The sequence below is a fragment of the Haemorhous mexicanus genome, chromosome 13, assembly GCF_027477595.1.
Source record: "Haemorhous mexicanus isolate bHaeMex1 chromosome 13, bHaeMex1.pri, whole genome shotgun sequence".
NCBI classification, from domain to species: Eukaryota; Metazoa; Chordata; class Aves; order Passeriformes; family Fringillidae; genus Haemorhous; species Haemorhous mexicanus.
This window is the reverse complement of record NC_082353.1, coordinates 14,595,746-14,611,887: the sequence shown is the minus strand read 5'-3', so window position 1 is coordinate 14,611,887 and position 16,142 is coordinate 14,595,746. Positions and strand designations below refer to the sequence as shown.

Sequence of the window (16,142 nt, the reverse complement as noted above, 5' to 3'; positions counted from 1 at the left end):
ATTAATTAGCCAAGTGCCAAGAGTACAGAAAAGGGGAAAGATAATTTAACTGGGAACATCTTTGTAGATCATGAATGGTTTGGTGTATCCGCTCCTGGCTATTGCTGGATAAGCAGATGCTGATGGAGTGGCTTCATTGTCCTTTTCTGCAAACTTGCAGTAAGCCAGAAAGAATTGGCTGGGGAAGTGTCCTTGAGAAGTAAAACTTGGATGGAATAACTGGAAATGGCAGTTTCAAGACTACTCTTTACCAAACTGAGTCATGGATTAAATACTGATTTGGTTGCCTGTGACACATTTGTGTTCTAACCCCATGAAGAGAGCAGGAGCTGTGGTTCAGTGCCTGAGATGTAGCCTACAAGGGGCTAAAATTGTGCATAATATTGGAAGGGCTGAAATTTTTCCCTTGGGATAGTGATCTCGGGGAACTCACACCACTGTGTCTACTGACTGCACAGGAAGTGGAGAGCTATGGAGATGGTGTAAGGTCATCCTAAAACAAGGCATGGGAAACCAGAGGTATGTTAGGTGGCTTTAAGGCTGTGAGGGGCTACATGGGATTGAGTGGAGTTTGTTTCCTGGATGCACTCTTTGTTGCAGGAAAGCTGCACCTCCTTCAAGGATGTGGAGTGACACGAGCTTGGAGCTCCAAATCTGCTACTTCCAAGGAGGTTGGATTGTTATTTTTCCTGCTGAAGGTCTTTGTTTTCAACAGCAGGAAATAAAGTGTCTGAACTTAATCTTGTGTAGCTCAGCCACATATAGAGCCCTCAGTAATATTCCCCTCTCACTGTCACACCACTACAGGCAAGGTCAAGGATGTAGGAGATCAGAAGGTGGTTCTTATATCAAATACTGGCTTTTAACTTGGTGTGTTACTCCTAAAGTACTGGTTGTGGTAGCTGCTCTCATTTCAGGCTGTGTTTTAGGATCAAGTGGCTTGTTTTTTAGGATCAAGTGGTCAAGCAGCCCCTTGCCCCAACCCCTTGCCCTTCTTAAAGCAGATATCTGGGCTTTCATTTCTTGCTCTGCCAGAGTTAAACTTAGTCCCCTTTCCTGAGCTGTCAGTGTTAAACTGCAGGATTGTATTTAGTCTCTCTTAAATATAGACTGGAAGTTCTCTCAAGAATATGAAAACCCTGCTTAAACAGCTCAGAGACTGCAAGAGAAAAGCAGAACCAGAGTTCCTTTTATCATGGACATTTTAGACAATTCTGCTGCTGGCTGGAGATGTTCTTCCTGTGGCAATTTAATGTAGGAGGCCTACTAGATGTGTCTGGGACTACTTGAAACAGGTATTTAAACATTAGGCCAAAAGTGTGACAGCAGCTGACTTCCCATGCAGTGAGATTTAAATACAACTCATTTCCTACATACCCAGAGTAAATGGTCCTTCTGACAAGTCACCATTTCATAAAACTCTGCTTTATTACAAAAGTTAGAGTAGAAATGTAAAAAACCCAAAGTTACTACAAAAATCTATGTACAAATTCTGCAGGCCTGCAGAGCATTTCCCTCCAAGGCTGCCAGGGCTGAGCAAGCTCTTCAGCTGAGAATTCCACATTGTAAACAAGTTTTTAGTGTTAATAGAGGCTTGGAAGCAAAGTGTCTCCTGCTTCACAGTGTTTAAGCTGCTGAGGGAGCAGAGGAAAAGCTTCCTGTCAGAGCTGTCTCGACTGGCAGCAACATGCAGAATGTAGGCTGGTGCTTCCACACCTTACATACTCATGACCAGAAGTCACATCTTTCTCTTCCCCAGGCCTCTGAAATGTAACAGGGTTGCAGCCAGGCTGGCTTGTGGGGCAGGAGGGCTCTCAAGCTCAGCTCAGCAATACTTGCTGCTCCCTGCCCTGTGCCAGGTGAGCAGTAAGCCTGGCTGTAGAGCTGGTTTTCTGTCATGGCTGGGTGATAAGGCACTAGGCTCACGTTAAGCCTGGCTCTAGAGTGGGTTTTTCCTCACGTCTATCATGGCTGGGTGATAAGGCACTGGGCTGACGTTGAGGCTGGCTCTGCGCAGCTCCCGGCGGGCTTTGGGAGCAGCAGCAGCAGCCAGGCTCCGTGGAGGGAGCAGCTCGAGGGGCTGCCCCGCTCTCAGCAGTGAGTGCTCTGTGTCCCTCTGCCGGGGGTCGCCGGGGCTGTCGCTGGGCAGCGAGGAACGCCTCCACGTCGAGGGCAAAGGGGCGTGCACCAGGTCCCTGCTCTCATCTCTGGCCCGAGGGCTCTCTTCAGCGGCAGCTGGAGGCACGGGCTGCTCCCTGAGGCTGAATTCCTCACAGGTGCCAAGCTCAGGGGCAGCTCTGTCCCCAGCTCCATGAATGCTTCTCTCCATCCCTGCTGGGAAAAATTAGGGGTACAGTGAGTAGAGTATCAGGATCTCTACTTTTCTCATCAAAATTAGTGCCTGTACAGCAGTTGCTGAAGGACCTACACATGCCCTGCTCTGGACTGCTCCAAGCTCTCACTGCCAGGCGTGGGAACTGAACCTCCCTTTTAACTTGGCAGGAACAGCAAAGCCCTAGCCTGGGTTTCCTCTCACCTTTGGTCTGTCCAGGATGGAGGTTCATGTTACTCAGTCTCTGGTTCAGCTCCTGGTTTGCCCACATGTAACGGCTCAGCTCCTTTTCCAGCACTTGAATCCTCGCCTCATACTGCAGCTTGCTGCTGGCCAGCCCCTCATCCATGTGCTCTACAAGCAAAAACAAAGCTATTTCAGCTTGGGAGCCCTGTGAAAGACAAAAGCAGTAGCACTGCTGCCCATCTGGAGAGCTGGGGGTTACCACGGCTCTGCTGCAGCAGTAACTGCATGTTCTGCTCGTGCTCCTTCTGCTGCAGGGTGAGCTGGCGGTCCATCTCCAGGCGCTGGCGCTCCACAGCTGCCTCCAGCCAGTACACCAGCTGCTGCTGCTCCTCCAGCTGCATCTCCAGCTCTGAGAAGGCAATGTGCTGCCTGTGCTGGTCCTCTCGCAGTGTCACCACCTGGCCAGGGCCCAAGAGCAGGGAACAGTTCAGCTCCTTCACGCCTGGGAAGATTTCCTGCCCCAGCCCCAGTCAGGTTAGTTTTTTGGTACAGCCTACAAAGGCTAGTAGTGCTGGGATGTCAGAGCTGCCTTGTGGAGGGAAGAGCAAGGTGTGGCTGCACTGATGTGGCAGAGCCACTGCAGGGATCCATGCATCCTATGACTAGTTAAGCCCCTCTCTCAGCTAGGTGTCATGGTGCTGTGGCTTTGTGGCCCTTTTTTACAGGACAAAACTACAATATGATGCAAAGAGAAAGCTTGAAACTGAGGAAAACAGGAGTGTGGTCAGGTCATCATTTCTTTTAACAAGTGCATTCAAGCTGTGTTTTGTTTATTATGTGTTCTGGCTAGCTAATAATGCAATCACTAACAGCCAGTAAGTGAAATACAGCTCCCACCAGCACAGAAGGCAGTTGTCTCCCACCTTGTCAAAGTACTTGCAGAGCAGAGCTCGTGTCTCGGAGGAGGAGAGGTAGCTGAGCTTGGCCATGAGGTTCATCTCACACTGCGACAGCAGGCTGGCTGAGGCCCGCAGGACTCGCTGCCTGCACGTGATGGACTCATTCTTGTACTCAATGGCTGCATCCAGAGCCTCAATTGCCTCATCCAGCTGGAACAAGATCCGTTCTTCCTGCCAGAGCAGAGCTGTAGTTACCAGGGAGCAAAGGGTTTGCTCTGTCTCACCCTGCCCTAGCCTTGCTTGTCATGTCAACAGTGCTGGTGAGAAGCTGGGACGTGCTGGCATGTGGGGCAGAATCTGCCAATGACCTCATGCTCAGCCTTTACTTCTCTCCTACAGCCTCCTGCTCCCCAGCCCCAGCAGAGGTACCTCTGGGGACAGCAGCGTGCCCTGACGCAGCTTGTTGTCGAGCTCCAGTCTCTGTTTGAGCAGCTGGTCCTTCTCCTGGCGCAGGCTGTTGATCTCCTGGCGGATCTGCTGCTGGTCCTGGGCACTGCCGTGGCGCAGCTGCCCATTCTTCTCACTCAGCTCCTTCTCCAGGTGCTCCAGGCGGCTGGACACGCGCACTATGTCATCTGTCAGGGCCTGCAGCAGAGCATGCTCAAGGGGATCTGCTCCCAAGGCAAGCCAGGCCCTCAGCCCCGTTCTACTCCCTCTCTAGGTCAAGTGAGTCCCCAGGCAGACCAAGAGCTACCAAACCAACAAGCTCCGACTCTTTTAGAAACAAGATTTCCTATCTGCTTCCCAACACCCCCTCATCCTGGCCTGCAGCCAGACCCAGGATGACACCCAGGTCTTCCAGCCTCCACCTCTGCTGGAAATCAAGCAAAGGGTTGAGATGTCACACTCTTGTCTTACCTGGCTGGAGCGCAGCCTTTTGCTCTCCAGGCCATTCTTCTCCTGCAGCAGGGCTTCCTTTTTGGCCACAATAGCTTCCCGTTTCCTCAGCTCATCTTCCAGCTCATCCAGGGCCTGACGCTGCTCAAGAACTTTATCCATCTCCATGTCCAGCCACTTCTTCTGTTCCTCAATTTTCTGATGGAGGGAGAAGCAAAAGGCATGTGTGTGTGCAGACAGCAGCAGCAGTGCCCAGGACTGCTGGACTAAAGAGGAGCGGGGTTGAGATCTGAACAAGGGTCCTTATTCCATCTCTGCTAACCCCCACAGCCCAGACTTCACTGGTTTTATTCTTCCAGCTCCTCCAAAAGGCAGAGCTTAACTAAATTCCCAGCTGTCAAGGAGTTCTTGGAGGGGACATCTCTCACCACCCTTCTGCTAACAGACAAAACTTCAAAACTTCTTTACCAATGCTAGGATTTAGATGAGATCCTGTTTCTGGGGTAAGAAAAGATCTGAAGTCCTCTGCTACTAGATACGAATGACATTATAGACTGTCCTTCTCAAGGGCAGGACGAGCTCAGGTCCCTGTTTTCAGATCTCTCCCATCAGCCTGCAGTCTGCCAAGCAGCCCCTCTGAACAGGGAAGCAGAGGCAGGCTTACTGTCTGTACCTGCTGCTGCTCCAGGCTGATCACAGAACCATTGCTGCCACTCCGCCGCTTCCTCTGGAAAGCCGCAATTTCCTCTGTTTTGATGCGCAGGATTTTCTGGTGCTGCTCGTGCTTCAGCTCCAGTTCCTGCATGTGAAAGAGCAGCTGTGAGCACGGAGGGAGTGGGATGTGTTTGCCCAGGGGTTGAGGAACAGGTTATGTTCTCCTCTAGCTCTTTGGATAGAGCTGTCTCCATGCTCTCCAAGACAATCCCAGACCACATCAGAGCCCACCCACTGTCATCCTCACAACCCCCACAGCAGCACAGCTGCTCCTGCCCTTTCCTACCTTGACTCGGTGCTGTCCCTTGTTCACCTCTGTCTCCAGCCGCCGTTTCTGCTCGCTCTCCTCGCGCAGCCGCCGCTGCAGCTGCCCCTGCTGCCGCCGCATCAGCTGGATGTTCCTCTCCAGCTCCTGCACGCGCTTCTCGCTCTGTGCTGACAGCGACACCAGCCGCTCCGTCGCCTGCTTCTTCTTGCACAGAACCTGCCAGGGGGTGAAAACCACCCTTGGCATCTCCTCTCTTTGCAGAGATGCCCCCAGCTCTGCCCTGCCCAGCGCTGGGGTGGGCAGAGCCTTTCCCCCTCACCTGTGCCTTGCTCCGCACGGCCGCCAGGCGTGTGTGGTACTCCTGCAGCTTGCGCTTCTCCCCAGGGTCCCACGGCTCTTTGCCCTCCAGCTCCTGGAGCTGCTTCTGGCTGTCACTCAGCTCTGCCCGCACCTGCTCTGCTTCCTGCTCCAGCTCACTGATCTTCTGGCTGTACTGCTTGTTCAGAGCCTGGGCATCCTTGCCTGCAACACAGCCCCCTCTCTCACAGCCAGGATCCTGACCCTTCCTCCCTCTTCCCAAGTATTTTTTGGCTACAGAGACTGAGGGTTCCCTTTCCCTCAGCCACTCCAGGGAAGGAACAAACCAGTGAGAAGGGCTTCTGTCAGCTGGAGGGATGGAGAAACAAGGCCCTGCTGCTTTTAGGAGAAGAGACTGAGCACAAGTAACACAGGGAGAGAAGATGAGGATGGAAGAGACTAAGCACCATAACTAGGAGGAGGTTTCATGGGAAATGGGTGCATATTCCTGCCAGTAGTCTGCACCTGTCTTAATGAGCTCTGTGATCAGCTCCTCCTTCATGCGGATGTTGATCGCCAGCTCTCGAATCTTCTGCTGTGCTTGCACCAGCCTCCACTCAGAGCCCTTCCCTGGCAGGCGTTCCCGGGAACCAAGCAGTGACTCCCGCTTCCCACAGACCTCTGGAACAGAGATTCCCGTGTCAGGAAAGTCCTATCTTAGCAGATGGGTGACAGAAGAACAAGCTGATACTGGATCTGTAGCCAGTGTCTGGCAGAGCATTGCCCAGAGTCACCTGAATCTTCTACCATAACATACACCCTTGCCAGACCCTAAGAGTTCAAGTTTCTCCCTAACAAAAGCAGCTGGGTTCCATTTTTACTCCATTTTTGTCCTCTGGGCACATCCAGGTGGGACACCAAGATCTCCCAGTGAAGCACCACCAGCCCATGGAAGATTGTCCAACAACCTAGGGTTGCTACTTGCCTTTTGACAATGCCAGCTGCTCCTTCTGAATTGAGTGGGTATTGTCTCCACTTGGCTCCTCATCCAACCTGAAAATCTCTTTCTTGCTCAAATTTTGGATCCCATTCCTAGAAGGAGAAGAAAATTAATCAGTTTGGTCTGGGCACTGCTAAAGCTGTTCCCAGTAAAGACCCTCATGAGCCACAGGCTCCAGAAGGAGATGGAAACAATAGCTGTGGTCAGGAATGATGGTAATGAGTTCCCCAGGGAGCAGGAAGGTGTACCAGCAGGACCACTGACGCCACAGGCAGCATTTGCCCCACATCAGACACAAGAGCTGAGATGCAGAGGAGGGACAGCCAGGTCACAGCCAGGGCCAGGGACATGGCAAAGGGACAGCTGGCTGGGACAGCCCCAACTCACCGGCACTGGGACAGGGACTGTTTCTGCTCCCATTCCTCCATCTCCTCTCCTGAGGACAGCTCTGATGGCTTCTCTGAGTCCTGGATGAGTTCCCTCCTCAGCACCACCTCTCTGACCTCAGGATCACCACTTGGGTGCTGTGTGTGGTTCGGGTGCCAGCCTGCCAGTTCCTCTTTCTGCAAGGAGCTGCTGCTGCTGAGCTTCTGGGCACAGAATTGGAAAGAGAGGAAACAAGCTGTGTGAGAGCCAGTGTTAGAAAAAGCGGCTCCCAGCTGAGCATCACTGCTACACATAAAAGCAACAAAATGGATTGGGTGTAATTTTCAGGAGAACTGATGCATTGCCAGACCGAGCGGCCTGTGCTTCTACTGCTCAAACACTGAACAATTCTGAGACTCACCCACAACATGAAAGCAAAAGCCTCAGTTTTGAAGCTGGGCTGTTTTTGCCAGAGTTGTAAAACTCTGGATTTGAACACCGAGTACAGTCCTCTGGACTACACTTCTGACAAGGATCACACTGAACAGCAGGGCAAAAGCTCTCCTACAGTGGAGAGCAGCCAGGTGAAGAGGCAGCAGTTCTTCAGTGGCACAGCCTTATGCCCTCACCTTCTTGCAAAGAGCTCTTCCACTCTGCTCAGGAAGCAGCCCCGAGGGAACCCCACCAAGGCGGTGGGACGGGGCAGCATCCAGTGGGGCTGTGTGGGGTCTCTGGCTGGCAGTGACCAGGTGAAGATTTTCCAGCAGTCCTGGCACACACAGGTTTGGCATTGCCATCTCCAAGCGCACGTGCAGCTCTGAGATCTTATCCTGCTGCTCCTGCAGTTTGTCACTCTAGGAAGCAATGAGAAAAATGTGGTTACGTACATGTTGATCTGAGACCCACTGCAGAGGAACGTAAAAGCTGGGCTGAGCACCCCTGGGCAGGAAGGAGAGGAGTGGGGCAGGTCCCTACAAAGAGATCAGAGCCCAGAAATACCTGCAGCTTATACTGTTCCATAGCATCCTCCAGGGCAGCCAGGAAATCACGGTTCTCCTCCTCCAGGCGTTCCACTTGCCTCTGTAGCTTGGCCACCTGCTCATCTTTGATGGACTCACACTTCTTCTCAGTGTTCACCTGCTGCCCAAAATAAAAGAGAGACAGCATCAGCATTTGTCCTTCCCTTCCTATCTCTGCAAGGACACAACAGCTCTGCAGACCCAGATTATTCCTATGTAATAAATCTCTCAGCTGCAGCTGAGAGTCCTAGTCCTAGTTTTTCCCTGCCTGCTCTGAGGACCATGTCCTTCTGCCTCCCTAGGGCCTCCTGGACAGGTTACTTCTCCTCCCCTCCCTCTCCTGACCCTTCCATCGTGCTGTGCCGGGGCTGCTGCGGCCACGAGATGAACCCCACCTCAGAGCTGTAACACCCCACTATTACCTGGACTTTTGCCACTTTTGACCCTTGTGCCTCCTGCCCCTGCTCTTCCATGGAAGTGCTCTCAATGCCGCTGTCCAGCCCGGCCGAGGTCAGCTCGCTCCTCTGGCTCTCCACGGCGCACAGCCACTCCTTGACACGCAGGATCTGCTCCAGGGTCAGGTTGCTGTCCTCCTGGAGCTCGGTGAGCAGCCGGTGCGCGGCGTCGGTGCAGGTGCGGTAATGGGCGCACTCGGCCAGCAGCCGGGCCGTGGCGTCGGGCGCGCCGCGCTTGGCGCTGCCCGAGCGGTGGATGGTGCGCGTCTCGGAGCGCTGCCGCTGCTCCAGCGCCTTCTGCAGGTTCTTGATCTGCAGGTGCAGCTCCTCGATGTGCTCCGTCTCCTTGCGGCAGTTCACCACCGCCTTGTTCTGGATGTTCTGAGCCCGGCTGGCGTAATTCAGCGTGTTGAGGCTCTCGTCGAAGTCAGAGGATGAGGGGCTGACACAGGCGATCATCACCGTCTGGGCGTTCCCCCCCAGGGAGTCTTTCAGGATCCTAAGGATGAGCACAGGGATTAAAATAGCAGAAATACAAAATAACACAGGAAACAGAAGGTTTTCAACCCTTTTCAGAGGTTAAGCCCAAGGAAAATTATGTCCTTGCTCTGTAGCTGGGTTGGCATCAGTGAGGTGAACGGAATCATTAAGCAGAGGATTAACAGCTTGCACCATGCAAGTCTCCATCCAAACAACTCCTGAGGTTGGGAGCTCCCTGACTCTGTGATCACTGGTAGGTATGTGCTGCCAGGGGTCCTGCTGGAGATTGCAAAGGCCACCTGCTCAAGCTAAGAACTAACTGTGGACCACTAAACAAGTCTACTGGGAGTATTTTTTATTCCCTGACAGGCAGGAAGGGCAGGATAACCCACAGCAACACCTCATCTCAGTTTTAGCAGCATAACTCATGCAAGCCTCACTGTCTCCAGCACTGCAACAAGCTAGGCCTGCATTCCTATCCTGGCCTCATTGCTCCTCGAGATTCCCTACATGAGAACCTGCAGACAGGGCAGACCTGTAAGCTGAGCCCGTGAGACATGGGGGGTCCTGCTCCCAGTGGTACCTGGTGATTTTGGAGTCCCTGTACGGGATGTGGGTGGTCTTTCTCCGAGGATCTCCCAAGGCACTGATGACGTTGCCCAAGGCCAGGAGGCCACAGTTGATCTGGATACTCTCCTTCAGCCTCTCCCCCGTGTTTCCCGTCTTCACAATTCGCTCTGAGCCTGCCAGGTCCACGAAATGGAACTTGGAGACCAGGACCTGTCCGGCGGCGGGCACGGCGGGGGGCTGGCGGTGCAGGGGCAGCCGGCCAGCCCCGCGCCGCTGCTCCATGGTCACCGTGAAGATGGTGTGCGAGCGGCTCGACTGCCTGTTGATGTGGGTGGCTCCCGTGTGCTTGGCTGTGTTCCCCATCTCCAGCAGGCTCAGCACCTCGTCCAGCCCTTCCACTTCTGACTCCTTCACCCCGCAGAGCACTGCAAAGCAAAGGCAGCTGTGGCTGGGTGCTGTAATAGCAGGTGACCCCCACTGAAGAGAAGAATGATGCATCTGACTCCACTGATATCAGAAAGCTAATTAATTACTTTATTATACTGTATTATTCTATATTACACTACAACTAAATTGAAACTGCACCAGCACTCAACTCAACTGCCCAGAGTCTTGTGACTGTCTGCTGACCGACAGTTTGCACACGTGCTTGGCCTTGATAGCCCAAGGAAACAAAACACCATCACTCTGGGTAAACAATCTCCATATTGCATTCTACTTAGGCACAACACAGGAGCAGCCAATGAGATAAGAATTGTTTTGATCATTCCTTTCTCTGCTTCTCTCACTGCTTCTCTCAGGTTCAGAGAATGTGAATCCCAGAGCTGGGAGGGATGGGCTGCCCGAGGATGCAGCTCCTCTGCACAGCCTGGTGCTGTCACCCTGCCTGTACTGGGCCTTGCCCAGACCAGCTTTCAAGATTAAGCACAGCAAACTGCTGCAGGAGACAAAGGGATGGAGGGGGAAGACCTGACTCTGCCTTCATGGACAAATAACCCAGCTCTGCCTACAACATGGGGAGAAAAGGAGCTTATGCACAGCCACACATACCAACGTTCCCCTTGTCATCCTCCCGGATCTGAATGTCTTTGCTGGCTGTATCCACCTGCAGCAGGTCCCGAAACTCCTCCTTGTACACTTCCAGGTAGGACACTCGGACCGTGTAGTCAATCAGGTCATTCTCATCGATGAGCCTGAAGGTCTCAGCCATGGCTCGTGGGATGATGCCCTGCTCATCCTCATTGATGGAAGCTGGCAAAGAGAGGCACACACTCATGGAGCATCCAGGGAGCCCACGCTGGCTGGGGACAGAGCTGAGGTCAGAAGCCTTCCTGCAACACACATGAGCTGGAAAGGAGCAGCCTCACAACTCTCCCACAGCTCAGCCCTGGCAGGTTGGGTTTAACATCCCACAAGACCCCTGGGCAAATCCTATCCCACTGCTGTGCTGGATTCCAGCAAAGCTGCTTGTTTCCAGTCCTTCCTCAAGAAGGAAAAAGCACCTCAGCATTTTAGTGAGTATCAAACACCATGCCTGCAGCTGCAGTGTGCTGTCCTTTGAAGCCAGCATGACTCCACAACTTTTCCCAAATGCGAGAAGCTTTTTTTTAAATGTTTTTCCTTTTGTCTCCAACAGCCATGTAAAATGGCAATTCCCAAATTTGGTGCAATGATAGCCTGAACTGGGAGACTGAAAACAGATGTACATTAAAAGTATGAAACAATTCAGTGTTTACAAATGATGCAATTAACTAAAGATGACTGAAATGTTTATAGCACATCCTCTGTAAGAAATCACAATGCCATTAAGCCAGAATGAAAAAGTTGTCTCCTTCCTCATTTCCTCCATATAAAGAAATGAATAGGACTAACACTTGCAAACCTCCTTCTCCTTCAGGTTTATTTCAGGACCTAGGACTACCACCACCACCTTCAGAGCTGGTGGAGGACCAGGTCCTGACACTTGCCCTGCAGTGAAAGAGGAGAAACCTAGACACCTAGACACTGTGATCTCAAGGTGGGGAAAGGAAAGGCTGCTGGGGGTGCGATGGTGGGGGGAGGTTGGCTTGAGCTGGAGGAGCTGGCAGGGTGGAAGTGTTGTTTGGGAGTGAAACTGACAGTGATGGAGATGATGATGATGCACTTGGGTAAAGCAAGGATGCTGGCAGAGTAGGGATACTGGTGGAACAGGGATGCTGGAGAAGCAGGGATGCTGGTGGGACAGGGATGCTAGTGGAGCAGGGATGCTGGTGGAGCAAGGATGCTGGTGGGACAGGGATGCTAGTGGAGCAGGGATGCTGGAGAAGCAGGGATGCTGGTGGGACAGGGATGCTAGTGGAGCAGGGATGCTGGCGGGCACGGAGCCGGCAGTCCCGGCGAGACTCACCGACGCTGGCCTCCCCGATGGTGTAGGTCTTGCCGGAGCCGGTTTGTCCGTAGGCGAAGACGGTGGCGTTGAAGCCGCGGAAGAAGGCGCGCAGCAGCGGCTGGACGCAGGCCCGGTACACGGCCGCCTGCCCCGCCGCCTCGGGCAGCACGGCGGCGAAGCGGAACCGGCGGCGGCCCAGCGCCACCTCGCCGGTGGCGGCATCGCTCCGCAGGCAGGGTCGGTGTCCCCGCAGCGCCTCCCGGGGCAGCAGCGGCCGCACCCGCACCGCCACCCGCACCACCGCCGCCTCCGCCGCCATGGCCGCGCCGGGCGCGCCGCGATGGCGTCAGCGGCTCCTCCCGGCGGGCCGGGCAGGGCAGGGAGGATGCGGCGGGTCGGGGAGGGAGGATGCGGCCGGTCCTCGCCGCACCCCGGGGAGAGCAGCCGGGGGCAGCGGGAGACGCCCGTGGCTGCGGGAGTTGCGCGGCGGTGCTCCAGAGAAGCTCCATCACTCGGGAGATGCTCCATCGCTCTTGGGATGTTTCATCACTCACTCACTCACTCACTCACTCACTCACTCACTCGGGATTCCGTCCCTCGTGAGATGCTTCGTCACGTGCGAGGCAGCGCTCCGTTAATCGTGAGTGTTCCATCGCTGGTGAAAGAAAGTTCCATCACCCATGAGATGCTCCGCCAGCCACAAGGGACTCACGTCTCTTACCAGCTGCTTCATCCCTGACGAGACACCCCAGCAGCGGTGACACTCCCGCATTCCCGGGTGACATTCCCACGATGGCCGTGGGGAAGGGACAAGGGGCTGCGTGGCCCTGGCGAGGCACAAAGTGCTTTGGGGTGGGGGCGTGGGCCCCTCCTGGGATGCGGTTTGCGGAGCAGCTGGTGCCGACAGCTGGTGCTTCCCGGCCACCCGCCGTGCTGGGGGCTGGCAGGGCCGGCTCAGCCACTGACGTATGTTCAGGACAATCTGAGCGATGACAAAGTTTTTCATCCGGCTGCCTGCAGTTCCCTGTGCACCGCCCCTGCGGCTGCGGGGAGGGGTATGGGCCTCGTGGGTCCCCTGGGTGCCGTGGGAAGCGCTGGGCTGTCGGCTGTGCCGAGCCGAGTTGTACACACGGCTGGGACCGTCCGAGGGGCTCGGCCACGCTCGGCATGGGGCTCCGGCTCCCGCTGCGCCGGAGCACCAGCTTCACCCCCGACCACCCTGCCCTCATGGAGGTGCCAGGCCCCGCTGCCCTGAAGATGGAAGCAAACGTCCTTGTCATGGGAGCAGACAACGTAGGGAAATCAGGTGAGAACTGACCGTGAACTGTAGCCGGGGGTTTCCAGGCTGAAAACTGCAGCAGTGTTTGGAGGACCAGTGGCAGGGAGCAGCCCATGGAGCGAATTGGTGGGATGGGGCTGTGCCCTGGGGTGCAGCTGTGGTTCAAGGTGGGGAAGCTGAGCACAACCTTGTAGCCAACCGGGGAATGACAGGGGAAGGTATTTTCCACTGAGCTGCAGTTTGCTCTGGATCGTGCAGATGCTTTGGTTCGTGCTGTGCCTCTGCTGCACTCACAGACCTGCTGGTGGCTGGGGAAACTCAGAGGTCGTTGCTGCTTGTAGGAGTTTACAAGGGCATGGTGCCTGACTCTGCTCTGGATTTAGAAAGGAGAATCGTCCAGGTTTTGGGTTATTCTGATGATTCCTGTCCTTCCCCCTGCAGCTCTGACCGTGCGTTTCCTGACCCGGCGCTTTATTGGAGAGTATGGAGACATGGGTGAGTGCCAGGCCAGGCCAGGCCAGTTCCCAGCAGGGACTGGGGTCCAGAGACAGCTCTGCCTCTGCCTGTGGGATTTCATTGCAGCTCATCCTCTCCTGCCTTTCTCCAGAGCATCTGCCTGCTCCCAGGGGCTCAGTGTTGTATTTGTTCAGTGACCCATCTCTTTGATCCAGAGCTGCTTCTCTGGGGTGCAAAAGGTCCAGGGTGGCAGCTGGTGGCAACATGAAGATGACGATTTTTTTTTCTTTTTGGGGGCACAGAATTCATCTACAGCCACAACCTGACTGTGGATGGCCGAGAGATTCTCTTACACATCTGGGATGTCCCCAGTTCCCAGGTGAGAGGGCTCCACTCCTATCACCCCTTTCTACCTCAGGGACAATAAATCACTTTACTGGCAGTTACCTATGGGGAACCACAGGCTGGGAGGTGCAGTTGAGCAAGGCTTTCAAATCAGAGGGTTCATAAGTGACTGAACCCTTCTCACCTGCCAAGCACAGGACAGCAATGCTGCTGACAGAGTAGCAATAGTTACCATGGCCCTCTGGCTGAGAAGACTGGAGCTGAAGCACTTATGCTAATACTATGCTAAAGAAGTAGAGGTGCTGCTCTGAAGTGCCCACACTGTTATCACCTATAGCCTTCAGTGCTTGGCAGCTGGGTGAGGGTTAGGATTAGGCTATGATGCTGAAAGCTGAATCATCCCCCCTTGGTTAGTTCTGTTAGCCAGGTGCTGCTCTGCCCTCCTCGGTACTCTTCTTTCTCTCTGCCCTTTTGCTGTTTTCAGTCCTGACAGGCTCAGGATTGCCCTCTTCTCTCAGGCAGGCCTGGAGGGAGGGAGCCTAATAAAACAACCCTTCCTTTTCTTTTTCCCCAGGAGCAGGCAGAGGATGGCTCCTCAGAGGAGAAGCGAATCCAGTGGGCAGACAGCTTTGTCCTGGTCTATAGTATCTGTGACCGTGCCAGCTTCAACATCCTGCCCCTCAAAGTCCAGTTCATCAAGGCTGCCAAGGAGGGGCAGAGCCAGGAGAAGGTGCCCATTGTCATTGTGGGCAACAAACGGGACCTGCACCACCAGCGGGTGGTGTCCAGCGAGGAGGGACGGCTCCTGGCCCTCTCTTTAGACTGCGGTTTCTACGAGGTCTCTGCAGCTGAGGCCTATCACGGAGCCCTCATGGTCTTCCATGGACTGGCCAAGCTCATCCCAGACACCAAGCTGGCCCTGAAGAAGGGCACAGGGATCCGGGGCATCGTCAAGACCATGTCAGCTGTGTTTGCCCGTAAGCGAACAGACTCCCTGTGAGCTCCTGCTCGGCTGTTGCTGCTCTCTGTGCTGCCCAGCTGGACCAAGCCTCCTCGCTGGGTGCCAATGGAGACAGAGTGTGTCTTTCCATAAGTATGACGGGTTCCTTGCTGTCCTCCTTGTGCCGGGGTCTGGGTGTCCTGCCATGCACAGCTAGTGCAGCCGAGGACTGTGGTGGGTTACTCTTGGCTCTGCTGTGGGACAGTCTCATCTCTTTGCTGTACCAGCTCTTTAGGTGCCTCCTGCTTTCTCCTTCCATCCTCCAACACTGGAAACCACGGGGGGATTTTGCCAAAGCTCCAGGCAGCAGCATCCCTAGCTCCTGTAGCAGGAGCTGCCCCGGCTGTCAGCAATTAGGGAGAATATCCTGCTCTTGTACAGCATGACTCCCTGTCTCTCCACTCCTGCTCTGGGATCCTTATTCCTGTTTAACCCTCATCAGGATCCTCTTCAGTAACCCTGGAGCGCCCATGAGCTGCAGAGGTGGGGCTTTCTCCACTGGGGAGGCTCTGGTAGTTCCCACGTGTGTATCACCGTGTCAGAGTTCCCCAGGGCCCAGGGCACCGGCGATCCTGGGGGATGTAGTGAGGGTTGGTGCCTCCCATCCATCCCCCCCGCCGTGCTTTTGAACAGCCGTGCTCACGGCCCTCTCCCCCACAGCCTTTCAGCGATCACAGCCGTTTGTTTCCCTTGTGCGGGCGAGCGCTGTACAGGCTGTGCCTGGGAAAAGCCAGGCGCGGGGCTCGTTCCCAGGATGGGAATTGCACCACCAGCCTTCCCAAGCCACTCCTTCTGTGGGGCTGCCTGTCCCCGGGGAGGAAAGGAGCTGGGGAAAGGGGTTGCTGGGCTCCTCGCTGACCCCTCTGCTGCTGGGAGGCTTTTCCCTGCCTCTCCCAAACCCTTCTCTTTGTGCTCTGGGAAAGCAGTGTGTTGGAAGAGGGTTTGTGCGTGCTGTAGGGACACTGATTTCTCTGCTGTGTTCTTCTGGAAATGCAATAAATTGTCTTTGGCAGGAAGCCCCGGCTCCTTGGAGCTGTGAATTTGTACTTGGGGCATGGGAAGAGACACGTACCGTGCTGGGCATGAGCACCCACTCTCCCAGGGGCAGCTACCCTCTGGGAATGTAACAGGATGTTTCCTGCACCCACTCCTTTGGCCCTGAGTTGGGGGTCTCACCCCACTGTGTTCCCTTGGTTTGGTGTCTCACTGCC

General features: G+C 54.8%; 2 protein-coding genes across 2 annotated transcripts; one reads left to right on the top strand and one right to left on the bottom strand.

The window, feature by feature from the left end:
* Positions 1–1,409: 1,409 nt before the first annotated feature.
* On the bottom strand, positions 1,410–12,170 carry KIF7 (kinesin family member 7). The gene is made up of 18 exons (XM_059858529.1): positions 11,870–12,170; positions 10,534–10,734; positions 9,497–9,908; positions 8,401–8,932; positions 7,959–8,096; positions 7,589–7,813; positions 6,981–7,183; positions 6,579–6,685; positions 6,119–6,274; positions 5,616–5,818; positions 5,315–5,512; positions 4,988–5,113; positions 4,336–4,512; positions 3,847–4,062; positions 3,442–3,648; positions 2,778–2,976; positions 2,537–2,686; positions 1,410–2,334 (listed from the first exon to the last, which is right to left on the bottom strand). Exons 1-18 carry the CDS (start codon positions 12,168–12,170, stop codon positions 1,940–1,942), a joined length of 4,146 nt encoding a protein of 1,381 aa, XP_059714512.1. The 3' UTR covers positions 1,410–1,939.
* A 91-nt stretch (positions 12,171–12,261) lies between these two features.
* On the top strand, positions 12,262–15,947 carry LOC132333436 (ras-related and estrogen-regulated growth inhibitor-like protein). Its single transcript, XM_059858528.1, is given in 6 exon segments — positions 12,262–12,959; positions 12,961–13,017; positions 13,019–13,157; positions 13,572–13,625; positions 13,889–13,965; positions 14,506–15,947. Coding segments are annotated over 6 exon segments (804 nt in total). The 5' UTR covers positions 12,262–12,908; the 3' UTR covers positions 14,932–15,947.
* The last annotated feature ends 195 nt before the right edge of the window (positions 15,948–16,142 follow it).

Coding starts and splice junctions, on each gene's coding strand:
- KIF7 (XM_059858529.1), bottom strand. CDS start 12,170: ATGGCGGCGGAGGCGGCGGTGGTGCGGGTGGCGGTGCGGGTGCGGCCG. Junction 8,933..9,496: donor AGGGACTCCAAAATCACCAG/GTACCACTGGGA, acceptor GCTCATCCTTAG/GATCCTGAAAGACTCCCTGG. Junction 3,649..3,846: donor GCACGCTGCTGTCCCCAGAG/GTACCTCTGCTG, acceptor CTGCTCTGGCAG/GAAGAACGGATCTTGTTCCA.